The 22,721-nt window shown below is 34.7% G+C and overlaps 2 protein-coding genes across 5 annotated transcripts; both read right to left on the bottom strand.

Annotated features, from left to right (window-relative positions):
* Window positions 1–424: 424 nt before the first annotated feature.
* On the bottom strand, window positions 425–1,381 carry LOC9322802. The gene is made up of 3 exons (XM_002886690.2): window positions 1,160–1,381; window positions 795–949; window positions 425–718 (listed from the first exon to the last, which is right to left on the bottom strand). Exons 1-3 carry the CDS (start codon window positions 1,239–1,241, stop codon window positions 638–640), a joined length of 318 nt encoding a protein of 105 aa, XP_002886736.2. The 5' UTR covers window positions 1,242–1,381; the 3' UTR covers window positions 425–637.
* An 11,249-nt stretch (window positions 1,382–12,630) lies between these two features.
* Window positions 12,631–17,466, bottom strand: LOC9322801 (E3 ubiquitin-protein ligase ORTHRUS 2). Of its 4 annotated transcripts, none has more exons than XR_002334202.1 (11): window positions 16,872–17,466; window positions 15,810–16,339; window positions 15,531–15,656; window positions 15,348–15,447; window positions 15,212–15,276; window positions 15,034–15,136; window positions 14,816–14,960; window positions 14,296–14,510; window positions 13,654–13,915; window positions 13,142–13,176; window positions 12,631–12,939 (listed from the first exon to the last, which is right to left on the bottom strand). XR_002334202.1 is itself a non-coding variant. In XM_002886689.2 (9 exons), the coding sequence occupies exons 1-9, from the start codon at window positions 17,334–17,336 to the stop codon at window positions 13,715–13,717; spliced, it is 1,950 nt and encodes a 649-aa protein (XP_002886735.1). In that variant the 5' UTR covers window positions 17,337–17,465; the 3' UTR covers window positions 13,505–13,714. The 4 variants fall into 4 exon arrangements, 1 of the variants encoding a protein (XP_002886735.1); XR_002334200.1 differs by having other exon boundaries at window positions 13,142–13,158; window positions 16,872–17,465; XR_002334201.1 differs by lacking the exon at window positions 13,142–13,176 and having other exon boundaries at window positions 16,872–17,465.
* Window positions 17,467–22,721: the final 5,255 nt, after the last annotated feature.

Genomic DNA, 22,721 nt, shown 5'->3' with positions numbered 1-22,721 from the left:
GTAAAATATATAGGTCGATGCTTCCAATCACTATGAAAGCACAAAATGAAATTAAACCCAACTGGCCAACTAAGTGCTCGTTTCAAGTATTTTGGGAGAGATTCACGGTCGGTTACAAGGCGTACACTGTACACATATTGGTTTTCTAAAAATATATAAAATTATTGTCTTTGGTACAAAAATGGTTATTTAATGGTGTGTTAACGTTTTTAAAAAAATTAAACATGAGTTTTTACCCTACTTGTCATGCCAGTTTTCTACACTTTATGATTGTAATTAGAAAGTTTTAGTATTGGATTATTAACTTTTTGAATTAAAAAGGGTTTCGATTTTATGGAGAGTAGTGAAATAAAGGAGAGAGAGCTTGTGGAGTTTCATCTAAACTATGCAAGAACCGGAACCAATCAAGATCATGAACCAGATAGGGAAAGGAAGACCTTAATTAAAATGTGTATGATTCCAAACTCATTGTCAGTCCGACCTTGTATATCAGAGAAAGGGACGAAGTTGAAACGGAATTCCAAATTTGGAATCTGCTCACATTTCTTGACGTGTGTCATGGACATGAAGTTGATCTTGTAGGGGTGAGAACTGGCTCTATAACTCCCTCCATTATCTAAAATCTCAAAGTTCATAATCATGTAGCAATCCCCTCTTCTAGTTTTCCCTGGAATTTTGTAAGTAATTGCGATCTGATGGAGGCTTGTATCCTATCTCCCTGGACAAAAAGAAAACGGATAGTTTAAATGAAAGGATAAAGCAAGTAAGTTTATAGAAAAGTTATATGAAAGTACCTTGTCATCCACCAGGAGAAGGTCTATTCCCGTAATATCTTTGGGTCTATCTTTTTTATGGTATGCCCAGACGCGAGCAATCCGGACTTTAACTTTGCATGTTGAGAGGTCGGAATTAAGCTGTGAAACTGGTGTTACTTCTAGCGGCATTCTATCTTCAAAAAACGACAATATCAAAATTAAAGAGATTTAGTTTCAAGTGAATGCAATCAGATTAAATAGAAGCAGAGAGAAATACAAAAACCATAGAAATGTAGAAAATCGGTATATAATTTGCAGATCTATATATAATTGTCGTTAAAGAATCTTTGACAACTATAAGAAAATTAAAAAAAAAACAGAAATTGGAGATAGTAAATTGATACCTTTGGGATGAGAAAAAGTCACTGATTTCTGAGAGTAATCGATGTATGATGATGAGAAGACCATTCTTGAGATTTTATACATACAGTAGTCATGGAGATTTTGGAGGAGAAGAAGTGGAAGAGGTGGAGATCGTGGGGATGAAAGAAAATAGGGTTTTGAGAAGGAAACAAAAATGCTAATAAAAACGAATGGATATTTTATCTGTTATTATAATTTTTTTATTATAATTTTTGAATAAACAAAATCTTGCGTGAAAAAAGAAAGAGTAAGAAAATTGGACTTAAGCTGATGTGTCAATCAATAAATGTATCAGTTATTGAAAAATTGACTATTGATTTAGTATAATTAAAATATAAAGGAAAAAGATACGTATGCATGCATATGGGATTTAAGTTTTATCATATACAGTATTCATATGTGAGATATTGATTTACGTCATTGACATTAAGTGTCATGTTAAGTATTCGTTTGTGTAATAAATAATTATCTTTACTAAATTTTATCATTTGTCTTTCTAAGGATCTATTTTGTGTAATTCTATTAAATCATATTACTTAATTTTGTAATTGATGAAACCATTAAAAATGATAAACCGTATGAGTTTTTAATTGAAAGATACATATCTGAAATGAAATTGGTTTTGATATATTAGAATTCAGTAGTGGAAATGTACATATAAGCCTCTTGCATTTTTTTCAACATAATACGTGGTCAAAACTCAAAAGCTATGAACTTAGGCCATATTTAAAGGTAAAACACTTAAGTGTTCTTAGCCTTTTAAAAATAGAAAATATTGTGAATAGTGTTAGATCTGTTATAGATCTGTTCTTGTTGTAGAACTGTTCTTGGCCCAGTTTTAGCGTGACGTGGCGCTTCATCATTGGCTACGAATTTTTGCAAAGGAAAAAAACATTTCATTTCTCCTTCGATCCGAAATCTATGCTAGGGTTTAATTAAATAATATGTTTGTTTGTTTATTTTTTTTATTTATATCTTTAATGTTCTTTTTTGTTTCATAAAAATTTGATATTATATTTTGTGTTTCTTTTTATTTTCAAATCTATTTTAGTAAAAGTTTTTTAAGTTTGCAATTTAAAAGTTATTTCTTAAAGTTTTTAAAATTGTAAACTAATGATCTTACATTATTTCAATTTCAAATCAATTCCTATGATCTAAACATGGTCTACCAATAATCACTTACTTTACAAAAGATCTTAATTAAAGCTTTTACAATATTTGAATATTTTTTCTCCCTTAAGATCAAACTTCAAAGATGCACCCTTGCATATGCCCTTAGAATGCACAAGTCACTCTCTTATTTTAAACAATCGTCTTCAAAACGTTGCTCTACTGCTCTAGTAATATATGTATATATCAAATGTGTATAAATGATTAATCAATATAATGTTATCCATATTCTCATAATTCTCTCTAGTTTTTTATAAATCTCATAAATGGAAAATAAGATTACTAATCAATATTATAAAGTTAATTTAAACTATTGTATTGTTTTAATTTTTGTTATTGTATGATCATTTTCCCATATATTTAGCCTAAATATTATATTCTCAAGTAATATATATATATATATATATATATATATATATATATATAGGTGTGGAAAGATATTTGTAAGTTTTGTCTTTCCCCAATATATTGTAAGGTATAATCATCCACATATAAAGCTCGACTACAAGAAAACTTCGAATTGTAAGGTATAGGGGTGATTGGAAGATGCTTTAAGGGCTTTAGATTTTTTTTAAAGTACTAAAAGCCAAATATTAACCAATCATAATTTTAGGACTTTAGGTTTTTTAAAAGTTTTTAAAGTCTAACTGTCCACTTTTTTTTTTTTTACGTTGAATTTTCTAAAGTCTCAAATATGAGGCATTCAAACAAATAATAAAATTTTAAAATAAATAATAATTAAAAGCTTTCTTTTTTTTCTCCTCATAATAATTAGAATCTTTCTACATGTTTACATATATTGTTTCACAAATATTTTTTGATAAATTAATTATTATCATTTTTCAATCTTTCTTTTAAGATCCATTTCAATAATAATCATTTTATTTTCATAATCACCATTAATATTGGTATAAAAGAGTTTATAGAATAGTATTTTTAATAAAACATATACTTTCATATAGGCCATTCAATTATTTCATAAATTGCTTCATCATTAATAGTTTTATTAATTTTTGATTACTCAAAATTATACAACTACTCAATACATATTTGGTTATTAAACATGAATGAATAAGAAATATTTTGTTTCTTTATTGAGAATATTTTTCTATACATTTATTTATGAATTTTTGTATTTTTCTAAATTTTTATCATTACTAAAATTATTTTGTCACATGAATTCATTTATAACATTATTTATATTTATTATGAATATATATAATCCTAAAAAAATAACAGTTACAGCTTCTACAGCTTTGTTTTACTAATCAGATTTTAACAGCCAAATTAAAGTTTCCACCGCCAAAGTCTCTGTAGTCAAAGTCTTTACAGTCAAAACTAACAGCCTCTTCCATAATCACTCACATATAAAGCTCGACTACAAAAACACTTTGAAAGTACAACTTCTCAGTAAAGATGATGCTTAACATAATCGCTACTACGATTATATATAGTGGTTTGAAAGTTGTAACAAACATATGACCTATGGTTTTCATCACCGTACCCCTTCAATGTAGTAACCACCTGCTGAACACATTATCCCATTGTCAGAGATTGTAAGAAGTTTAATGTTCCAACCAATGGCTCACACGCCATGATTTACTTTCACCGTCAATAATGCCACAACCAGGGACAGAGGCAATGTAGTATTAGGAGAGTCAATTGACCTCCATAAATTTTGAAAAAAACTACTACACTTTCTTAAGATTAAGGTCTTGAATGGTTGTGGTTTTTCAAATGGTTTTTAGATTTAGTTTCTTCAAACATCTATTACATAACCATTCAAGATTTTGAAAAAAAATAAATAAATAGGAAATCTAGATTCTAACAGTTTTTACCAATTTATTAATAAATTCAAAATCCCAATTGATTGAGTTTTTGGAATTTGTTCTACGAGACTTTTTCATTTTTTTTTTCATTTGATTTTTATTTATTTTTTGCAAAATCCAGAAACCAAAAACAAAAATTTAAAATCTAGAAACTAAATCTTTAATCTAAAAACCACTTAAAATCTTCCAAATATTCAAGGCCTAATTATAATGACCTCAATACATGATGTAGCGTAGAATTAGGATAATTTCCATTTATTTATATTTTAATTGTATTAATTATTTTAATCTTTATCTTTTAGTGTTTCTAGAATATTCTAGGGGTTTCTTATGTTTTATTATAAATAAGCCGTTAAGGCCTCCTTCTGTATACAATTGATTTGATTAATAAAATTAAAGAGCTTTTAGCTTTTCAGAGAAAAGTATTCTCTAATCCTTGTTTTCGGTAGATCTCGAAAGATCTCAACGATTATAAGAAGACGTAGGATTCGGTATCCGCGGAGAATCAACGAATTCCTAACATTCTCTCGTTTCTGGTATTCTGAAGAATCAACAGATCCGAGAAACCCTAGTTTTACGGTATTCCGAGGAATCAACGGATCTCTAGACCTTAAAGCTTCCGCTACTTCAATACATTATAGTTTTTGACCCCATGTAAATTTAATTTAACCACATGAGATTAAAAAATTTCATTGAAACAATTAAAGCCCAAATACTAAGGTGGGTCCACTAAAATTTTAAACCCAATTCTAATTTAATAAAATTAAAAATCCATGTTTTACTTAGAAAAAAAATCCAACTAATGATCTAATATTATATTTACTTGTAAAAAACACACATAAAATCTAATTCTTTTGTGTCCTTTTTAATTATTATGGACCGTAACTAAAAACTCCTAAAATATCAATCTTAGTTGATTTTCAAATATTCATACTTTTTCTTATGTGTAGATTATTTCTAGACAAAACTAATAATATTATTTTTACATAATATATATTGTTTTACATTAAAAATGTTTTGACCCCTATAACAAAAATTTCGAACTTCGCCATTGGTTAGAAGTTACAACGTTACTTAATGATGCATAAAAGTGAATGCAAAGTAAATCAATTCCATCCAAAACTCATCTTCACATTGGAATGCAAAAAAGTTCTTAAGAGTCGACCAATCTTAAGGTAGACTATAAAGTGTGAAATGACAAAATGGCTAGTTAAGAGAATTTGTGGGCACCTTTACGGCTTTACCTTGTCGCCTGAATTAGCGCGCGAGTCCCTGGGAAGAGATTAACCTCGTAGATTCTTTGGCCAAGCCAGGATCGTGATTGGAAAAAATTCTTTGCTGTCAACGTAGGACTATTGTGGTTGTCCTTGGAAAAGCTGTCATAAGTGTCCTTAAAATGTATCTTGAATGAGCCTTAGGTTTTGGCACTTGTGCAAACAATAAAAATAAAAGAATATAAAAAAATCACCGCTAGGTAACTCTAAGAGAAACTTTAGCAAATATTATTGAGGATATAACCGGTTCAATGTTATTGGTTAACTTTGGTTTACTGAGCTGAGATTAATACTCGGTTTAATGCTATGTATATAAGCTTAATCACTCTCATTTTGATGATTAAGTTGTTGTAACAAACATTTGAATGATTAAGAAAAGTTTGTTATCTTCTTCAATTCTCTCTCATTTTCCGATCTAGTTTCTCCGATGTATCAGACTTTATTATGGTATCAGAGCACAAAATGAAGATTCCGCATTCGTTGTGTTCATCGGAAGTGAGTTGTGATTTCTCTTTTTCGTTTTCTTGTTGATTCTTTTGATTTCGTTTCTTCGTGATTTGCGATTCTCTTTTCTGGTCACCGGAATCTTATTTTCCGTTCTGTTTCTTTCTTTTTCCTTTCATTGACCTATAGCGACGACGATTCTCTTTCTTTTACAACAAATTCGTCTCGTTTTCTTTGAAATTTCTTGTTCTTACACTGAGAATGGGATCTTTTGTACCTCCACCTGTGATTCCGGTGCCTCGTACTCCGTCAAGTGTTGATCATTATGAGAATCCGTATTATCTTCATAGTACGGATCATGCTGGTCTTATTTTGGTTTCGGATCGACTTACGACTGCTTCTGATTTTCATTCTTGGCGTCGATCGATCTTAATGGCTTTGAATGTCAGGAATAAATTGGGATTTATCAATGGTACGATTTCTAAACCACCTGAAGATCATAGAGATTTTGGTGCTTGGTCTAGGTGTAATGATATAGTTAGTACCTGGTTAATGAATTCAGTTGATAAAAAGATAGGACAGAGTTTACTCTTCATAGCTACTGCTCAAGGTATATGGAATAATTTGCTGTCAAGGTTTAAGCAAGATGATGCTCCAAGAATCTTTGATATAGAGCAGAAATTAAGTAAGATAGAGCAGGGTTCAATGGATGTTTCTACATATTATACTGCTTTGCTTACTCTGTGGGAAGAACACAGAAACTATGTTGAGCTCCCAGTTTGTACATGTGGTCGTTGTGAATGTGATGCTGCAGTGAAATGGGAAAGTTTACAACAGAGGAGTAGGGTGACAAAATTTCTTATGGGATTGAATGAAGGTTTTGATCAGACTAGACGTCACATCTTGATACTTAAGCCTATTCCAACAATAGAAGAAGCTTTCAATATTGTAACTCAAGATGAACGACAGAAGAATGTTAAACCTCCTACTCGTATAGACAATGTGGCTTTCCAGAATAGTGCTCAAATGATGTCAGAAGGTGATAATGCATATGTTGCAGCATATAACACAGTAAGACCGTCTCAGAAGCCTATGTGTACTCACTGTGGGAAAGTGGGACACACAATTCAGAAATGCTATAAGTTGCATGGTTATCCACCAGGAATGAAGATTGGCAATGGAAATTATCAGTACAAGACTAATCCGCAGTTGCTTGTTCAACCAAGAATGCCTATGATGCAGGCTCCAAGGATGCAGTATCCAGCTCAAATGCCAATGATGCCATATGCTAATTCAATGCAGAAAGCAAATGCAGTGGCACATGTATATGCAGAGTCAGGAGCTTATCCATCAGAAGCATACAATCAGGCATCAATGGTTAATCCATATAGTACTTATAGTTCCTATACAATGCCTCATGTTACACAAGGTGGAAACAATCTGAATTTATAAGAATTTACTCCTCAGCAAATCGAACAGATGATTTCTCAATTCCAGGCTCAAGTTCAAGTTCCAGAGCCTGTAGCTTCTTCAAGTAATCCTAGTCCTTTGGCTATGGCAACAGTCTCTGAACATGGTCTAATGGCAGAAACTTCAACTTCTGGTACTATAATCCCTTTTCCTTCTACTAGTTTAAAATTTGAAAACAATCATCTTACTTTCCAAAATCATATTCTATCACCTCTACAAAAATTCATACCACAAGATGCTTGGATTATAGATAGTGGAGCTTCTAGTCATGTATGTTCAGACTTAGCAATGTTTAGGGAATTAAGGCCTGTTTCTGGTGTGACTGTAACTTTGCCAAATGGTACTAGGGTTTCTATTACTCATATAGGTACTATTCATATTACTCATAAACTCATACTGCATAATGTTTTGCATGTTCCAGATTTCAAGTTTAATTTGATCAGTGTTAGTTCTTTGGTAAAAACTTTATCATGTTCAGCTCATTTCTATGTTAATTGTTGCTTTATCCAGGAACTTTCTCAGGGCTTGATGATTGGGAGGGGTAGACTTTATCACAATCTTTACATTCTTGAGACAGAAACTACTTCCCTCTCCACATCAACACCTGCAGCTTGTTCTTTTTCTGGATCAGTTCTTGATGATGGACTTCTTTGGCACCAGCGTTTAGGTCATCCATCATCTATAGTTTTAAAGAAACTTGTTAGTAGCATTCCCTCTTTAAAATCTTTTGATTCTGAAACTTCACCTTGTTGCATTTGTCCTTTAGCAAAACAGAAACGTCTAGCATACATATCTCATAACAATTTAGCTTCAAACCCATTTGATCTTGTTCACTTGGATATATGGGGTCCTTTTAGTGTTGAATCTATAGAAGGATTTAGATATTTTCTTACTTTGGTTGATGATTGTACAAGAACTACTTGGTTTATATGTTAAGAAATAAACAAGAAGTTTCAAAAGTCTTTCCTGTTTTTGTCAAACTTGTTTCTACACAGTTTAATACAAAGATTAAAGCTATTCGTTCTGATAATGCACCTGAATTAGGATTTAATGATTTAGTAAAAGAACAAGGTATGATTCATTACTTCTCTTGTGCTTATACTCCCCAACAAAACTCTGTTGTGGAGAGAAAGCATCAACATCTTCTTAATGTTGCAAGAGCTTTACTTTTTCAGTCAAATGTTCCTATGCAATATTGGAGTGATTGTGTTTTAACTGCAGTTTTCTTGATAAATAGATTACCATCACCTCTGCTAAATAACAAATCACCATTTGAACTTTTGCTTAAAAAGAATCCGGATTATACTTTGTTAAAGAACTTTGGATGTCTTTGTTTTGTTTCTACTAATATGCATGAAAGAAATAAGTTTTCACCTCGTGCTAGACCCTGTGTTTTCTTAGGCTATCCTTCTGGATATAAGGGATATAAAGTTTTAGATTTAGACTCACATGCTATTTCTATTTCACGAAATGTTGTTTTTAAAGAAAGTATTTTCCCTTTCAAAACAAGTGATTTGTTGTCTAAATCTGTTGACATGTTTCCTAATACAATTTTGCCTTTACCAGCACCTTTACACTTTGTAGAAACGATGCCATTGACTGATGAGGATTCTTTGGTTCCTACTACTACTAATAATAATACTAGTAATGCATCATCATCAGCATCTGCATTACCTAGTACCATACTTCCTACTAGTACTGCAGAAACACAGGATTTAGGCCTTAATATTGTACCCATTGCTAGGCCTAAACGTAACACTAAAGCTCCTGCTTATCTCTCTGAGTATCATTGTGCCCTTGTCCCTTTCATTTCTTCACTACCACCTACAAACACTAATCCACCATCCTGTTCTCTTATTTCTCCTATCCCTACAGAAAATCATAATTCATTACCTAAAAAGACTACACCATATCCCATCTCTTCTGTTATCTCATATGATAAATACACACCTCTTTTTCAATCCTATATACTAGCCTATAATACAGAAACAGAGCCTAAGACCTTTGCTCAAGCTATGAAATCTGAAAAATGGACTAAGGCTGCTGATGAAGAGTTACAGGCTATGGAACTTAACAAGACTTGGGTTGTTGAGTCATTGCCTCCGGGTAAGAATGTGGTAGGATGTAAATGGGTCTTTACTATCAAATACAACCCTGATGGCTCAATAGAACGTTATAAGGCAAGACTAGTGGCCCAAGGGTTCACTCAACAGGAAGGGATTGATTTTCTAGACACATTTTCTCCTGTTGCAAAGCTTACTAGTGTAAAACTAATGCTTGGTCTTGCGGCTGCTAAGGGTTGGACTTTGACGCAGATGGATGTATCAAATGCTTTCTTACATGGGGAACTTGATGAGGAAATTTTTATGAGTCTTCCTCAAGGTTATACACCACCATCACATATCAAGCTTCCTCCTAATCCGGTATGTAGACTGTTAAAATCTCTCTATGGCTTGAAGCAAGCTTCTCGTCAATGGTATAAGAGATTTTCTTCAGTCTTATTGGGTGCAAACTTCATACAATCTCCTGCAGACAACACTTTATTTGTTAAAGTGATCTCTGGTTCTTTTATTGCTGTTCTTGTATACGTTGATGACATTATGATAGCCAGCAATGATGATGTAGCAGTGGAGAATTTGAAGACCTTGTTAAGATCTGAGTTTAAAATCAAAGATCTTGGTCCTGCTAGATTCTTTCTTGGTTTGGAGATTTCAAGATCATCCAAAGGAATCTCAGTTTGTCAAAGGAAGTATGCAATAAATTTGTTGGAAGATGCAGGTTTAACTGGATGCAAACCAAGTTCTATTCCTATGGATCCTACTCTACATTTGGTCAAAGATATGGGAACTCTTTTGCCTAATCCAACTTCATACAGAGAGCTTATTGGACGTTTGTTATATCTCACCATAACCAGACCTGATATCACTTATGCAGTTCATCAGCTAAGTCAGTTCATCTCTGCACCATCTGATATTCATTTGCAGGCTGCTCATAAAGTCCTCAGGTATATTAAAACAAATCCAGGCCAAGGATTAATGTACTCTGTGGATTCTGAGATATGCTTGAATGCCTTTTCTGATGCTGATTGGGCTGCCTGTAAGGATACAAGACGATCTATAACAGGATTCTATGTTTATTTGGGAACATCTCTCATTTCTTGGAAGTCAAAGAAGCAGGCTGTTACAAGTAGAAGCAGTACAGAATCTGAATATAGAAGTATGGCACAAGCTACATGTGAGATCATCTGGCTTCAACAACTTCTCAAGGATCTACATGTTCGGGTTACTTGTCCTGCAAAATTTTTTTGTGACAATAAGTCAGCTCTACACATCTCCATGAATCCAGTCTTCCATGAAAGAACGAAACACATTGAGATTGATTGTCACACGGTGAGAGACCAGATCAAGTCAGGTAATCTTAAAGCTTTACATGTTCCAACAGAGAACCAACATGCTGACATACTCACCAAAGCTTTGCATCCGGGTCCGTTTCATCACTTACTTCGTCAAATGTCTTTGTCAAGTCTCTTTCTTCCGAACCAGACACTTCGAAGCTAGAGACTTGAGGGGGGCGTATTGAGGATATAACCGGTTCAATGTTATTGGTTAACTTTGGTTTACTGAGCTGAGATTAATACTCGGTTTAATGCTATGTATATAAGCTTAATCACTCTCATTTTGATGATTAAGTTGTTGTAACAAACATTTGAATGATTAAGAAAAGTTTGTTATCTTCTTCAATTCTCTCTCATTTTCCGATCTAGTTTCTCCGATGTATCAGACTTTATTAAATATCCTACTTTTCTTCGTGTCTTAGGTGTGTCACCGACAAGGAGGTCTGCACTATATTGAATAGCAACAAGACTAGAAATACATGGAAGGGAATGTGGTACCAATATAAGGGATAAAATACTAAGCTCACAAGGTCTTGACGACATGTACTATTGTCCGTACTCCATTCAGGCGCTATGAGGCATGTTTGGCTATGCGAAAATGCCAGAGGTTGGCGCAAGTCATACACCATCCGCTAGGGTTCCGAAGTTAAAAGGATTATTATTGCATTTCAGAGTGGAGACCAAACATAGCAGATAAGTTACCTAAGTTACTGACACTATATGACTGGTAAAAAGGAAGACCTAACCATAGGGATGTGATTATTTCACTAAAAAGATTAAAGCAAAACCTACTAGTACAAATAAGCAATGTTAAAGAATAATATACTATTGACTTCCTCTCTAAACACGATCTGCAAGTTCGATATTCTCCATGAGATAGTGTTGACATTCTCTAACCTCTCTTCACAGTTAGAGGTTAGTTCACTCTTGCACGTTGCAGAACTCCGGTTGGGCTCCGATTTGGGCCTCTTTAAGTTGTAACGTGTAATTCTCTTGGGCCTTCAGCCAAATCCCAGATGGGATTACAAAAATATTTTTAACTACAAAAAAAAAATTTCAGAGAATAAAGAGTTGGGAAAGGGAAAGTAGTACGTTTTCAAAACTTAATAGGAATTATTGTACATTCGCTATTTGTAATTGGAGATTTTTTTTTTGCTCTCTCGCACCCATTTTTTATTATTATTTGGATAAGAAATGGCAACAATCGTAAATATGAGTTATGGATAGGGGTTTGCTTGCCATTACACACAATATCTTTTATTAGTGTAACAGTTTAAAAGTGCGTGTTTTACAAATTATATAAATAGTAAACCGACTACTTTTAAAATTATGTTGCCAAAAACTGCCTATATTGCAACTTATCCCATAAACTTATGGACTACATTTTGTTATTGATCAAATTAAAGGATAATTTTTACAATAACTCACACATACATTTAGTGGTTTCTCTACTTACCACATACACTTGCATCCATACTTTTACTGATCTATACCTTACTTCTAGACATCATTATCCTTAGGTTCACTTACACAAGCAACCTTAACACTACAACAATTATTATACCTAGGCCATGTTCTTTTAAGAAGCGTGTGATTCCCACCGTGTGACTGATTTGTATTAACTGAATTGCCTTTTAAGTTTTTTTCATCTCTTTTTCATCTTTTCTATTTTCTGTCGCTCCGACTAAAAACTTGAGATTTTAGAGTCGCCGGAGAAAACAGCGGTACAACCCAACCCTTAATTTCAAGGAAGCAAGCGTCGCTGGGTTTCAAATTGCTATCATCGCAATTTACAAGATCTGTACATTTATATCATCTTTTTCAACTTAAAAATAATTTTTAATTAAGAGTTATTAAATTTACAGTTATGCTCTTAGAAAAACTCTTAATTACAAGATGGCAAAAAAAACTCAGTTTTTGAAAATAGGTGAGAGTCGCACGATTATGAAAAGAAACATGGCTAATAACAACACTCTTTCTTCGTTGGGCTAACTTAACTAATAGCCCAATAATAATATTATTACAAAACACCTAAAGCCCAACTCATTCTTCTTGTTGACTTGTGCCTCTCTTCTTGTGTCGTTGACTTCTCTTCACGACAACTTCTTCCTTCAATCACGAGCCTTTGCTTCTTCTTTTGCTTGAGCTTCTTCTTCTTATTGTTCTCAATGAAGCTCTCCCTTTTGCAGATTTAATCAAAGGTTCAAATCAAACATAGTTACATAGTCACGGCCAAGGAACATGAAAGAAAGTTCAAAAGAAACAAACTAAAAGAATTTGGCACCAAAAGTGAAAATGTGAAATCAATCTGAGCTTCTCAACTTCAAACCATCTCTAATCCAACGGCTAGGCAGAATCCTTAAATAAAACCATCATCAATACCTTGAAGAAATTTTTAACTGCAACGAAAAGAAATGCTAAGGGCAATTAAAAAATGAATGCAATCGCTTTGAATTGTTACAAACTTCTATGGGCAATTAAAAAATGAATCAGAAAAAAACGACCGAGTAATACTTCTCTGCGCCAAAACGTCACATGAAGAAAAGAAAACGAAAAGAACAAGTTTTTTGAATTTGGTGTAAACTCAAAATCAAACCTAGATAGAATCTAAATTAGATTAGACAAAATGAAACAACATCCATTCAATATTTTACTAAATAGAGAACGCACTTTTTACTTTTTAGTACCTGATAGTACTATCAAACCAACCAAAATACGAGTTATCAAACCTAATAAACCAGAAAATCCAAAATAAGAGAAAAATATTTAAACCAGAGAACCATAGTTTAAGAACTTAGTTGTAGTAAAATCCAAAATAACACATCAGGTACAGAGTTTTTTTTTCGCTAAAGAGTTCTTTGGTACCAAAACAAAACCATAGTCTCCAACTTTACCTGATGGTTCCGTCCAAAAAAAGCCATTGGAAAGGCTCCTACCTACTTGCTTCATGCCAGATTACACAGCAGTCGCAGAAACTGCTGTGTCGGTGTCCAACTTAATCCGTTTCTTTGGTTGCTCAGCATCTTCAGACTCGGCCAGAGTTTCTTCTTCAGCGTTGGTACCTGAACCTTCGCCTTCGCCTTCATCTACAATCTCGGCATTGTCCACTTCCTGATTCTTCAACCTCTCTATGACCTCCATGACTTCTCTATTTACCTGTTTACACATTTCACCAAAAAGATTAGTCCTCACTTTCTGTGATCATAATAATGGTAAACATTGTATGATCAAATTTGCTACAGCTTCACTTTTCATGAATGGAAAGCATCAAATAAGTGAATGACATACTATCAATCCACTCAAAATTATAGTTTATATTACAAATAAACCTATTCCTACACAATCACATGACAAAATGAATAATCTATAGACGGTCTGTAAGTATTTGATAATGCTTGGCAGATAACGAACTAGAAACAGACATATTACCATTGAACCAACTTCATCTAATTCCAGCAAAGTCAAAAAAAATGCTAATACTTGTATTCATATAATATGATATGAAAGGAGAAGAAGAAGATAAGATGATATTTCACCTGAGGGTTCTGGAGAAAATCAGAAATGTCAGTGGGGCAACAAGGGCAGTTCATCACATTCTTCTGTGCTCGTAGAGTTCGTCCACCTCTGCTTCTCTCCCTCACTAGCGTTTTCCCAGCAAACTTGGCTTCTAAGCATGCCTTGCAGAAGTTATGAGCACACGGCGTGGTCACTGGAAGAGTCAGCACTTGCCGACAAATCTGGCACTTAAATTCTGCATCAACAAAATCCAATGACAATTTAGATGGATTCGGAAACTAAGCTATATAAAGAAAGAGTTGGATAGTTGTGGTTCATATTAATAGTTAGGAGAACCATTTTGGAAACATTGAGTTCCTGATTCTAAAAGTTCTCAGGGAATGTTTAGCTAGAGTCTCATTTCTAGAAAAGGTAATCTTGAATTGTTTAGAAAGGCAGTCTTAGAAATATAAACATAATGCACAAAGAACTCATTCGGCAAAAAGGGAAAAAACTATTTAACATTATAACAGCAGAGGTAGAGAATTTGGACACACAGACCTTTCAGAAGTTTTGCCCTCATGGTATTCGAGTGTGCTGCCTTTATGACTTTCCTCAAAGTTTTCCTCTCCTCAGGATCCAAAACATTCACTGACTTTTTACTAGCAGGTGGCGGCTTCATCCATCTCCAAGAACCCTCAGCTTCCTGGTCAAGTAGGCCTATGTTATTAGTGGGTACAGATAAAGAACTGTTACAATAGAGATGTCTTGGAACTTACATCAAAATCCCATGATGGACTTTCTTTTCTCTCAAATAGGTCTGTGGCCATATTCAGCTCTGGAATATTAGGCAAAGGTCTTGGACGATCTCCATGCTCATCACTGCAATATATCACATCATTAAACTCAAATGGTATGTGTACAGAAAAGGCACAGCTTTCAAGAAGTAGATCAAACCTAGTCCATGGAGCTGGCTCATTATCACATCTAACAAACAGGTAACGACAGACCATGAAAGAACCCTATGGAACACAGAAGAATAGGTCAATGCATAAAAAGATCAGTGACATAAACAGTTGGTAGATATGTGTACCTGTATTCCAACTTTCCGCCAGCACTTCTCTATCCGGTACACCCCATCATATCTCACTCCCTCCTCAGGGGCATATGCAGAACGCTTCTCCTTGTGAGACCTGATCATATGTGGAAAAGGTAGTTAAAGAGTTAGGATCAACAAGCTTTAATGCAATGGAGTTATGCTCGAATAACAGCTAACCTGACAACTCGAACAGGATACCCCAGTTTGCAGCTAAGTCTTAAGGCTTCATTAGACTTTTCAAATTTTTGATCAAAGGACTGCTCCTTGTTAGTCCTTTTGTTGCCACTGAGATCTCTTCCCCCACTGTGTGACACATTCAAGACAAAAAGAGACGAAATCTATCAGTAAATTGAAGAATAGCGCGAGAAGTAAAATATACCAAATGTGATTAATGTAACAATCGAGTCATTAGAATAAACCAAATGAACCATACGCTAGAAGAAATGAAAAGCAGACCTTCCTGTGTATAGAAACCATTCTCCATGATCCTCATCATCCTCATAACCTCCAGAGAGTGCTACAGATTGAGCTCCATAATTTGATTGTCCAGCAATGCCAGCAACATGAGGGAAATGAGCCCCCCACTGCCTACACTCGAGTCTGTCTTCCCAGGATTCTCCAACCAAAAGACCTTGGTTCCTGACAGGATCGTTTTCAGCTGGTATAGGACCAAAGTGATCTGGTGGTATTGTAACATAAATCCTTCCACTAGCAGCGTTTGCCTTCCCAGTTTTCTTTGCACGCTCAGTTGTAAATGCTTTATCTGGTCGGTCTTGATTGCTTATGAAATGAAAGACCTTTGAAGTACCCGCAGCAGCACTTTTAGATACTTTCGCTAATCTAATAGCAGACACAAGGGACGAGTTGATACGGGGATTCTTAGCCATTTTCTCCGGAATAACGCTTCGGCATTTACCACAAGTTCGCTTGCCCTGCCCCATCCACTTCTCAAAACATTTCAAGCAAGCGTTGTGCCCACATGGTTTCTGAAAAAAAGAAACATACAAGATATCCATCAGCCCTACTTAATCTAGCCTTCATTTTTGTCAAAAAGGATTTCTTTTGTAAAGAAGTCAACACCTATAAAGTCAGACAATATTGAATACTCATCAAAAACAAAAGTTTATACTTCAAAAACACCAAGACAAACAGATCCCATAAACGGCAACTAAACAACAATATAGAAAAGATCAACCATCAACAAAATTTCAACAACACAGTAAATTACTCCAACTAAATAATCCAACCCAAAAGGGCAAATAACAGGATAACTTAATAGGTATATTGAGACAGTTTGTCAAAAGGATCGATTAATTGAGTCAATAAAGTCTATGCCTTTGTATCACGCAGCTTAATTGTGGTATGTCACAATCATAACCAATAATGTGAGCCAACATTTAAGCAGAAACACTAAACAGATTCACCAAAAGAAGTATCAAATCAGGTCAAATAATCCAGAGATAACACATTAGATACACTAAATTAACAAGCAAAAGAGCAAAGACAAAGAGAACGAACCGTCACAGGTCTCTCAGGCAATTGCATACAGAAAGAGCACATCAAGTTATCTCCAAGAGCAGATAAAACATCGAGATTTGAATTCTTCCCTTTACTCTTCTTCTCTTCTTCGTCATCCTCAACGACGCCTTTACCACTTAATAACTGTTGCCTCTTCTTAGCTTTCTCTTCAGTACTCAACGACTCATCAGCCTCAATCGCGCGAATCGCTGCAACAAGATCTGAACCAACAGATCCATAACCAGAAACGTCGCCGGAAACAGGAAGAGGATCGATTTCGCCGGAGCAATCAGGACAATGCCACTGTAGAGTGGAAGCTAGGGTTTCGGGTGGGGTTGAGAGACAGGACACGTGCCACGGCGTAACGCACGTGCCGCAAGTGAGAGATTCTTCAGGCGGAGGTTTGGATTTGCATCGCATGCATACACCGTCGCCGTCGCAGGGGAGTTGGATGTCACGCGCCATTTTTGGGGGAAAAAGATGTGAGAGAGAGAATGGTTTGTTTTCGAGATTGTGAGAGATATGGGAGAGAGGAAGGTTCTAGAGAATTGGGAATTTTAAGAGAGGGAGACGAAAAAGTGAAGAGGCGGGTTTTTAAAAAATTTGGGAGTACGAGAGGAGAGCAGTGTAATATTTTGAAATTCAAAACTATATTTGTATATATTAAAATAAATAATAAAAAAATGAAGAGATTTTGCGTATGTGTTGTCTTGTCACTAGATTTTCTCGAAATACTATTTTTTACTTTTTAAATTAAAAAAAAGGAAAGAATATAATATAATTAAATTTTTAAAAAAAAATCTTAATATTCAAATTGGAATGAAGGGGAATAATCATTTTTAATAAATTAAAGAAAAAATTAGAAATAAAAAAATATCTAATAAATAATTTGATCATATACGTTGGACAAAAAAACTATATATGCTTTGGAAAAAAAAAATTGGTGATTTATTTGAAAAAGTTGATTTTCTTTACAGATAAAGTTTCATCTAAAATTATTGGAATATGTTTTCTAGTATTTTAAGAATATCAAAGTTTCTGTTAGACCTGTGCATAATCTCCGAAACCCGAATACTGTACCGGACCCGACCCGACCCGAAAATACAGAGATTCAAGTAAGGTTTCGGTTAAAGTCTATAAACCGAATGGGTAATATGATTGCTTTGCATCGGGTTCGGTTTCGTTTGGGGTATAAACCAAAACCCGATCGGTTAACCGCCCATATTGAATATACACATACTTATATATCATGTATAAAGTTCATGTAAGGATATGTGTAGTTAAGAGGAGTAATCATATATTCACAAACCCAAAGATATCGAGACTCGAGAGCACATATCTCTGACTTCCGATATTCTCTCTGATTCTCTAGATTGCTTTTGCCGTTTCCACTTCTCCACTTGATTGATTCGTTTTCTCATCTTAACGCATATATAAACCCCAAATTGGCAAACTAGAAACCGTAAATCCCCTAAACGATTCACGAAAAAGAGCTAAACCTACTCTATCAGCTTCTTCGACAAATCAATCGTCCGTTTGTGTTTCTCCTTTCTCGTATTCTCTTATTCAAGCATTGTAATTTTGTGCTTAATTTTATTTTGTATTTCAGTTTCTTATGCATCTTAGATTCTTAGATTTGTGACTTTGTGTGAATGTGAAGGTGTGATTATTAGGTTCTTGTGATTGTTATTGTTATTGAATTAGTGGATCTGTTGGTTTTTGGATTTGTAGGAAAAGATTCTCTTATTGAGATTTTCGTTTTGTTTGCTACATAAAAAAGTAAATGTTTAGTGTCATTAGTCTCATTTGAAATTGTAACTTTTTGATTTTTGAGACTGAGCTTTCAATTTAACTTTTATTTGTGATAATCTTTGATTGTTGCAGATGGATTCTTCTTCACCCCCTCAAAGACAACAAGATGAATTTCAAAATGATGATAAATCCTAGAGAAGTGAAGAAGATGTGGTGACACCTACTCATGAATCTAGAAACAAAGGAAAGGACATGGTGATACTTTAGGAAAATTTAAGGCAAAGAAGAAAGGTATTTCTAGTTCTTCTAGGTCAAGGGTATGAGATCATTTTACAAGAACTGCGAAGAATAAGGATAAGTGTACATGTCATTATTGTGCTAGAGTTATGTGTTGTGCAACATGAAATGGTACTTCTTGTTTAAAGACATCTAGGTATTTGCAAAGAATACCAAGTATGGAAGGATAGTAATGCTCAGAGTCAGCATATTTTGAATCTTGGAGGTAATGGTGGAAGTGGTAATGGGAATCTGATATTAGCTAAAGTTTCTGAAGATGTTATTAATGAAATGCTTGTCTTGGGTAAATTGCCACTTGCGTCAGTTGAAAGCTTGGCTTGGAGACATTTTGTACTCGGGTTAATCTTTCGAAACCTCAGTCTCGGAGGACAGCTACTAGAGAGATTGTGCAGATGTATGTGAAAAGGAAAGCTGCTATGATGAAGGTGCTTAGTTCTAATAACCAAAGGGTTTCTCTTACAACTGATGGTAACATCGTATTTTAGCCCACTTTTACTATGTTGTATTTAGGTTTTTCACAGAGAAAACAAGAAATATTTGAGATTTCAAGGATGTTTGAAGAGTACAATAACCAGGGAGAGACTCAATGTGTCATCATCTCAAATGGCTGGGACGTCATCTGTTGGAGGACAAAACTCACAAGATCCTGATTTGTTTGACAAAATAGATTTAGAGAATGATTCTGGATATGAAAGAATAGATTTTCTATACAAAGAGATGGTGAATGAGATAGGATTTGCAAATACAAGTTTTGAGCTGGAGTTATATTTGAAAGAGAAAGTGGAAGTTGTAAAGATCAATCCGCTTGGAATACCATTTGATGTCATGGGATGGTGGAGGACCAACAACTCAAAGTATCCCGTTTTATCTGTAATAGCCAGAGATATACTTGCAATGCAAGTGTCTTCGGTTGCATCTGAATCTGCATTTAGCAATAGTAATCGCATCTTAGATCCTTTTAGGAGTTGCTTCAGAATTCATAAAAATGATGTTATTGGAGGTGAGCTATTTGATCACATGGACTAGATAAGCTGGAGGTTTAGTTGCAATGAAGAAATAATTGTGTGGTTAGTTATCTATTTCTTTTGAATGGTGGTTTGATGCTTAATTTATCTTGAAATCTTCAATGTGTTAGTCTTTCTACTTAGATGGATTTGATCAAATTAGGTGATGGATCCATCAATTTTTACCCTTGTTAAATTGTTCTAAACTTCATATATTAAATTAAGCTAGTAAGCTCTAACATTGGCAGGTACATTTCACTGGTTTTGATATGAGACATTTAAAGAAAATGGAAGTCTGTTACGAATTAGAAATTTAGTCAAGAATATCATGAACACATACTTGTGGATGCTGGAGCATAGTTTCTTCAATGTGTTAGTCTTTCTACTTAGATGGATTTGATCAAATTAGGTGATGGATCCATCAATTTTTACCCTTGTTAAATTGTTCTAAACTTCATCTATTAATTTAAGCTAGTAAGCTCTAACATTTTTTTTTTTGGTAGGTTGGGGGAGAGACAAAGTCTCCCCCTTTTTATTAATGCAAAAAATTAAAATTACATCCGCACATTGCGTGCCCTCGTCAACCCGCTAGCATCCTCTAAACAAATAGAGGCTACACAGTCCGGTCTAGAGTCTAACATATGAAAACCAAGAGGTAAAGAAAAAGCATAGTTCACTAACCCGTCGGCAAGACGGTTAGCTTCCCTATACACGTGAGAAATTCGGACTATCTAGTCTTTTGCCAGAAAGCCATAGCACAGCCGTACTAGGAAGGACAGTGGATGAGCATCGCTAATCCCTGTCGAAAGAAAATCAACCACAATTTGTGAGTCAACCTCGAGCTCTACCCGCGTTGCTCGACGCTCCCACGCAATGAATAGTCCATAATATACGCCCCACAGTTCCGCCATCGGAGCAGTACATATCCCAATATTCACTGCAAAACCGCCACCCCAGTGTCCGTTCGCGTCTCTGATAACTCCACCCGCTGTTGCAATGCCTGGGTTACCGTGTGATCCCCCATCCGTATTCAACTTTATCCAGCCTTCTTGCGGTGGCACCCAACCAATCTGTCTCTCTATCCTCATCCCGCCACTCTGTTGTCTTACCAACTTCTCATGGAAATCCGTCACCTCTTTTGCTAACTCCTTAACAAAGCGAACTCTATCTCGACATCTCTTAATCGTACCAAACACATTACCGCATCGCCATTTCCATCCCCACCAAACAACAATTGCGTATAATGTTGACCATTGGCAGCCCTCCACCTCGCTGCGGTCACTGAGGTTGTCATAAAACCATTCGAGCAGTGATTTAGCAAAAAATGTTCTTATCTTTCTCGGAGGAACTATCCTCTCCCATATTCCAGAGATTGCAGGACAATCCCTATAAGAACGTGTAATATCGATTCTGCTCCACTCTTGCATATAGGGCAGATATCCGTGTCACTTAAGTGTCGGCGATGGCGTTCAACATTAGTCATAATCACTTGATTCATGGCTAACCATAGGAACAGCTTAACTCTCTCCGTCACCATTGTTCTCCACATCGTATTAAACAGTCTTCCAACCTGTTGTCTCGGTGATTCATCGCGGACCAGCAGCGCGTATGCGGACTGTACCGTGAATTTTCCATCAGCTTCTTCTCCCCACGATAACCTGTCTTTCGCACCCGTCACATTATCCAAGACGATCGCTGCCAGTCTCAGGTACATTTCACTGATTTTGATATGAGACATTTAAAGAAAATGGAAGTCTATTACGAATTAGAAATTTAGTCAAGAATATCATAAACACATACTTGTAGATGCTGGAGCATGATTTTAAAGTTCTTCTTCTAAAGGAACCATTAAGTACCTGAAATTTCAGAAACTATGACTGGATCAAGCAACCAATGCCAGGTAATTTATTTTTTATTTCATTACTCCAATTTGTATACAACTCGTAAGTAATTTAATCTTCATTTCACTTTGAAACGAGTATGTTCATCACATGCATGACACATTATTGTGTATTTTTTTTTGGTAATTATCACACAAGCTACTTCATTGAAGATACTAGAGGTATGATAAATTGATAATGGCTTAAAGTTGTGTTGTTCTTTAATAGTTTACTCTAATCATCGTATATGTCATGTTTTGAACTTGTGTGATAATTAAACAGTCGATCTCGAAGTCTAAGAAACTCGTAGAGGACTTGAAGAAGATAGAATAATGCAGAAGGAGAAGCTAGCAAGAATGTCATGACAGAGTGGTAGATTTAATGGATTTTTTATGTAATGTTTGAAAACATGGTCAAGACGTATATCTTATGTTTTATGTTTGTATCCAGATAATTGACAGTTGTTATGTGTGCTATTTATTTGAGTTATTAATTTATAATGAATTTATTGTTTTCTTTCAGTTTTTCCTAATTATAATTTAATGTAAAATTAGTATTAATGGTTGTGTGTATACGTCGGTTTTGAAAGAGATGTTAGTGTGACGCTTTTGAATCATTTTTCAAACAGTCGTTAAAATCTATAAAAAATGACGCTAGCATATTTGACGTTAAACATAACGTCGTTTTTTTAAAGTGAAGCAAAATAAGTTAAAGTCGGCCAATAATACGTCAATTTTGTAACTGACGTAAAGTTATTTAAGTCATTTAATAAGTGACGTTAAGGTAAATAAAAACTAACATTAATAGCCTTCTTTTTTGTAGTGTATAGAAATATCATGCAATAACATAACTTTTTAGAGCTTGGGTTCACCGGGTGTAACTATGATCATTGGTTCATAAATTGATACAAAAAAAGG

The sequence above is a fragment of the Arabidopsis lyrata genome (genome assembly GCF_000004255.2).
Source record: "Arabidopsis lyrata subsp. lyrata unplaced genomic scaffold ARALYscaffold_2, whole genome shotgun sequence".
Classification (NCBI taxonomy): Eukaryota; Viridiplantae; Streptophyta; class Magnoliopsida; order Brassicales; family Brassicaceae; genus Arabidopsis; species Arabidopsis lyrata.
Note: the sequence above shows the minus strand (reverse complement) of the source record. Positions and strands in the feature narration are given on the sequence as shown.